General features: G+C 51.4%; 1 protein-coding gene and 1 non-coding gene across 2 annotated transcripts; both read right to left on the bottom strand.

Annotated features, from left to right (window-relative positions):
- Window positions 1-725: 725 nt before the first annotated feature.
- On the bottom strand, window positions 726-807 carry TRNAS-AGA (transfer RNA serine (anticodon AGA)). Its single transcript has one exon. It is a non-coding gene; the product is annotated as a tRNA-Ser (tRNA).
- A 2643-nt stretch (window positions 808-3450) lies between these two features.
- NRN1L (neuritin 1 like) lies at window positions 3451-5814 on the bottom strand. Its single transcript, XM_042231824.2, has 3 exons — window positions 5693-5814; window positions 4859-4973; window positions 3451-4750 (listed from the first exon to the last, which is right to left on the bottom strand). The coding sequence occupies exons 1-3, from the start codon at window positions 5793-5795 to the stop codon at window positions 4465-4467; spliced, it is 504 nt and encodes a 167-aa protein (XP_042087758.1). The 5' UTR covers window positions 5796-5814; the 3' UTR covers window positions 3451-4464.
- Window positions 5815-6033: the final 219 nt, after the last annotated feature.

Below are 6033 nucleotides of genomic sequence, written 5' to 3'. Positions count from 1 at the left end.
TCCTGCCAATCAACGTCTTAAGTACGGGGTAGTTCTCATTTCCCGGAGGGAGTGTCTCTGTATCTCCAGGTGTCTCGACCCTAGGTATGGGCAGGCACCGTGGGTAGTATGGGGAAAGTTCCAAGATCCTGGTTGACGTGGAGGGCGCATTATAGTGCGAGGTTGGGGAGGTAGTGCATTTTAAGAGGTTTCTGGAAGTGTCTCTGGAACTTCGCAAAGGATCGGTCTAAATGTAATTAAGAAATCTATACTTTTTTAAACTGCCGCTAAAATTCAGGCACTCAGATGTGTTGAATTTGACCTCCATCACAGCGGAGTTGGAAGTAGTTAACTTGAGAATCGGTGAAATTAGTTTGGGGCCAACTACAGAGTAACAGTATTTTTGTCCGTTTTAAATGTTATTTTGACTGAATTTAAGTATTGATATATCCTGCAAAGCAAGTAGATTAAAGAAAAAAAAATGTTACCATTAACGATTCTATAGGATTAGAATTATCTACTTTACAATCAGCCCAATTGGGGGTAGAGATCACAAAATGTTAATAGATGTCTCAATAAAGTGTTTTTTACCCCCTTTTAAAATAGTATTTTTAGCATTATTGTTGGTGTGCAATGTGGAGCTTTTCACCGAGCAACCATAAAGAGCAAGATTGGGAAAGACCAAGGCAATAGCATTCTTCTAAACTGGCTATGCCCCAACAGGAATCATCATAAGGGAAACATACCGTAGTCGGCAGGATTTGAACCTGGGCGGGGAAACCCCAATGGATTTCTAGTCCATCGCCTTAACCACTCGGCCACGACTACTTTCAAGTATTGAAGGGAATGTAATCTCCATACATCTTCCTCATTTCTGTCTGTTTATTAAAATTTTTATTTAACCCTTATTTCATACATGGAATTGTCTTTGACTGTATAAGTTAATCTTATACTTTAAACCTGAACATATATTAACACCATAAAACATCATGGTCTGTTTTATGTACTGGGCTTCATAAAAGATTAAAAAATATAACTTTTAGGGACTTCCCCTGGTGGTCCAGTGGTAAAGACTCTGTATTTTCACTGCAGGGGGCACAGGTTTGATACCTGGATGGGGAACTAAGATTCCCTGCAAGCTGCTTGGCCAAAAAAATATAAGTAAATAAACTTTAAAAATTATCTCCATATGTCTAGTGTGATGCTTCAAGGAATGAACTTAGGGGCCAAACGGAATTATATCCCAGCTCTGACACTTCCACAGTTGCATGAACTTAAGGACGATATCTTCCCCTCCCTAAGCCCCATGTTGGTTTGTTTGTTTTCCTTTTTAAAAGATTTATTTATTTAGCCTGAACTGGGGTTTTGTTGCTTGGGCTTTCTCTAGCAAATGGGGGCTATTCTTTGTTGTGGTGTACAGGCTTCTTACTGCCGTGGTTTCTCTTGTTGCAGAGCAAAGGCTCTTAGGCATGCAGGCTCAGTAGTTGTGGCCCGGTGATATGTGGGATCCTCCTGGACCAACAATTGAACCTGTGTCCTCTGCATTGGCAGGTAGATTCCCAACCCCTGAACTACCAGGGGAAGCTCTAGCCTCATGTTTCTTATTTGTATAATGGGGATAAAAATCCTGACCCCCCCACAGTTATTGTGAGGTTAGAAAATAATATAGAATTCCAAGGTTGATGGGGTTTAGAAATCCACACCTCTATTTTACAGAAATTCAGCAAATTAATTCAACAGATATTTATTGAGCAAGCTATGGGCAGGTGCTGGGCTCTGGTGAAGAACTCCAGAGCCCTGAGATAAAGAGGTATGTTAATGCAAGAGGGACTGGGCTCAGGATATCTAGCCCCCAGATTTTCCCCTGAACAATAGCTATTCCATGTCTGCAGAGCTGCAAATGTGAGAAGCACCATTACCATGATCCTCTGCCCTGAGCAGCTGTGTCTAGGACCCAGTCCAGTTGGCCATCAGCCCACCCTTTCCCTCTAGCTCTGGGATAAAACACACAAAGCTCTTAAGCCCCTGGCCAGAGAGCAGATTCTGTCCCCACCCCCAACCCCATGCATACACTCCAGGTCACTCAATTCCAGGGAAGAGAAGGGATTTAGGGAGCAAAAACCAGGGGAAATTAGGTCACAGCATGAGGATGGTAATCCCCTTGATGGCTGGCTAACACTACAGAGCCCCTGCTCCTGGAAGCAGGCTGCTCCTGGCCACCCACCTCGAGTAGCTCTGGGAAGATTTTGGGGGTTTGGAGCCCCAGCACCATCCATCCCAATAGTATGCTCAGGTTAATAGCCCAAAGAAGACATACCCTCCATACTGAAGTCATTCTTAGGCCAAGCTCTTGCTGACTGTAACATTTCCTATGCAGGTTTTAGCGATTCTGTTTTTCATTCTACACACTCCCACAAGTGCATTCTTTATACCCACCCCTATGTTGGGTGCTGGAGACACAAAGAGGACCCTTGATGAATCCACGGTGGGGGATTCTGACCTAGACCCAGACAGTAACAAGCCAGTGAGCCAGTGCTATCAATACTGAGACAGAAGAAAGCCTGGAAGCTGTGTGGACCTGAAGAAGGCTTCTGATTCAGCCTGGATTCAGGGATAGGGAGGAGGGAATACTGAACAAGAAGTAGGAGTTTGCCAGGAGAAAATAAGGAAGGGTATTCTGAGCACAGAGAATACATGTATAAAGATCCAGAGGAAGAAAAGTCCGGCGTTTCCCTCCAGAAGATACTGGTGGTCAGCAGGGGTGATTCTGGGTTTTTTTGACTTGAACTTTCTCCTTTAGGTGAGAAGATGGGTAAGATGGTTGGGAGGGCAAAGCAGGGATAAAAGTACAGGTGAAGGAAGTACAGGAGCAAAGACAGGGCAGAGTGAGTTAATTGAGGCATCTTAGCTAACTCCGGGAGATGGTGATGGACAGGGAGGGCTGGCGTGCTGCGATTCACGGGGTCGCAAAGAGTCAGACACGACTGAAAGACTGAACTAAACGGAACTGAACTAGCTAACTGGAATGACAGGGTGTTTGGGAAGCCTTGCTGAAGTAGGACTCCTCTGGATGAAGTAGAGTGGAGGTCTCTGGAGGCTCCTGTCACCCTGGAGCCTAAGCAAGGGTCCTACCAGGCCTGATTCTGTCCTAGGGCCAACAACCCCCCAGCACGCGCTTTAGTGCAAACCTGGCCTGACAAGTTCTGGACTCCCACCCGTCCTCCCCTCCCAGCTGATTCCTTGGGCCCCTCTTGTAAAGCCCTTTCCAACTCAGCCCCACTTCTCTTCCACCATTTGTCACTCTGGCATCTTTACCATCTATCACTCTCTATCATGCTCCTTCTCTGAAACCTCCCCTTACCCCAAGGACTGAGCAGGCAGACCATTCCTCTGTGCTACTATAGAGTGGGAGTTACTCAGTAGACTGAATAAACCATCCTACATAGACACACAGCTGACTTACATAGGGCCTTGCAGACAATGAAAAAGAGTTTAATATCGGAATCAGTTTTTCAGTGGAGAATAAAGTAGAGGGAGTGAGAGTGGAAGCCAGTGAGCAGGCCATGGCAGTGTTCACTCAAGTCGTGTGGGGGTGAACTTGGTGGAGGGTCCTGGCAGGGATGGTAGAGGGTCGCTCCCTCTCCGAGGCCTTCTTCTTCCCTCAGGATTCTGCTCATGCTGATTCTCACTCTTCTTCTCCACCATGAGGAACAGGGGCTCCTCACACATGGCACATTCATCTGTGCTTCTAGAAAGTCCTCCGGGATTTCTCTGACCTCATGCAGCACACCTCTTCTCAGAGAACAAGCTTGTGCAGAGCAGAGGACAGAAGGACCCTCATTGTGACCCAGTTTCTGCCGCTCCCGGTCACCTCAGAGACTCCAACGTCGACTCCAACAGGGGGTTCCCCGTCTTCTGGAACAGGCTCCCCTCAGATGAACCATGACCCCAGAGAAGGAGAGGAAAGGGTACTTAATCTGAGCTGTGTCTTGAAGGCTAAGGGGGTAGTTCAGCAGGGGGAGCATGAGGTGAGATGGTCAGGAGCCTGGAAGCTGGGAGAGGGGTGGACTGGCTGGGGGTGGGGATGGGGACGCTCCACCACCTCACAAGGCCCCTACAGGCCAGCACGGGAGGGCCAGGAAGGTAGGAGTGCCAGCCTGGGAGAACAGAGAGAGAGAGAGACATTCCCGGACAGAACTCTTAGAACCTGCTGGCAGTGGAAAGCTCTGCCCTGCCCCTGGGAAATGAGTGTTTGTGAGGAGAAAGACTGAGTCCCCTGTGGCGGCCTTCAGCTCCGCCCATGTCATCTTGGGGATCAGTTTCTGGAGGCCTCAACCCCAGCCAAGCAGGCCTCAGCAGAAAGAAAGGAAGGAACTTAGTACAAATATAAATACCTTTAATGAAAGCCAAGTGTGCTCTGAGGAGGCTGACGGCAGCCACCAGAGCAAGGCTGGAGGCGGGGGCATCACTACCCATCTGGACTGGCTAGGCCAGGGGCCCCAGGAGGCAGGCCAGCGCCAGAGCAGCTGCCAGCAGCAGGGGAGTGGGCGCCAGGGTGGGCGCTGGCGCTGTCGCCCGCAGGGTTTCCTGGTTGGTCTCTGGGCCCACCCCGCGCTCCTGAAGGCGCACAGGGGTGCCACAGAGAGTGTGCAAGTTATCTGGGTGTGGGGCCCGGCGAGCTTCTTGCTGTAGTGACTCCCACACGGCAGCTGCCTCCTCTGGGCAGCCCAATAGGACTCGCGAGGCACAGGTGTGGAAGTCATTCCAAGACCTGTTAAGGGTATGGGGTTAGGGGAATTAGGTGGGGCAGGGGGGCTTTGGGATGGAAGGGAAAAGGCTCGGATCCCAAGGGTGATGTTGCCCTCACACCCGCTCATACCTGCAGATGGTCTCCAGTTCGCCTCCGTGGCCCATGCTGTCTCCCAAGCGGACGAGACACTCAGCAAAGCCCTGGTATATGGTGTCGCAGCGGCCTGCGCCCGCTGCAGCTGCTGCTGCCAGGGGAAATACAGGGACTGCGGGTGGGGGTGGAGACTAATTGATAGGATGAGGCAGTGCACCCTCAACCCCCCAACCCCCAGAGGCTTGTTTACCAGGGAGCTTTCTGGGGACATGACTCAGCGTGAAAGGGGCACCCCAGGGAACCAAGGGGCACACCTGGGGACCACCTGCCACCACCCACTTCTAGGATGACCCAGACAGGATAGGTGGGCATGGGGGAAGAAGTCTCATCCCAGGGGTTGACTTTCTCTGAGTTCTGGGCCCCAGGTCAGGTGAGAACGGTCCAATTGAAGGAGCATGGACATGGGTAAGGGGGACAGGGCCCCTGGCAAAAGCCAGTTTCTCTGCAGCCTAGACACCTCCCTGAACACAGGTGTTTCCCAATGGGTCAGGATAGAAGGGGTTGAGATCCAGGCCCGACCCTAGGAGAGAACCTCAAGAGATCCCAGGGTTGGTCTGGGAGTCCTGCAAGAGGTCAAACCTCTGCTTATCAGACTGTGGAATTTGAGGTTCTTCCCTCTGAAAATAGGGTTCAGTTCACACCCCTCACTTTACAACCTTCAGTCACTGGATCACATTCTTCCCTCCCTGGAGCCCTTTCACCTCTCCACCCTGGCTCTCGGCACTCAGCGCAGGCTGTGCCTCCGCTACCACACAACCTACACCCAGCCTGTGGGGAGGGCGTGTGGAGGGTCTGGGTCCGGGCACTCACCGAGGGGCGACAGCAGCAGCAACAGCAACAGCCCTAGCGCACAGGGCGGTTGCTGGTGGTGATAGCAGCAGCAGCAGCAGCAGCAGCAGCAGCAGCGCATCATCCCCAGCTGGGAGCCTACTAACAGGGCTAGCAGCTTGGAGGGCAGCCCTTCGGCCCAGCCTCCGGGAGGAGGCACTGTGATTGGATGGGGGGCGGGGCTCAGCCACCCAGAAGCCCCACCCCAGTTCCAATAGGCAAAAGAGGAGGGAGGGACTCCATAGAGGAGAACCCAGGAGCAGAGTGGGGTGCTGAGCTGACCGGGGGGCGGGGGGCCCTTGCCTCGGAGATGGAGAGATCTG

The sequence above is a fragment of the Ovis aries genome, chromosome 14 (genome assembly GCF_016772045.2).
Source record: "Ovis aries strain OAR_USU_Benz2616 breed Rambouillet chromosome 14, ARS-UI_Ramb_v3.0, whole genome shotgun sequence".
NCBI lineage: Eukaryota > Metazoa > Chordata > Mammalia > Artiodactyla > Bovidae > Ovis > Ovis aries.
Note: the sequence above shows the minus strand (reverse complement) of the source record. Positions and strands in the feature narration are given on the sequence as shown.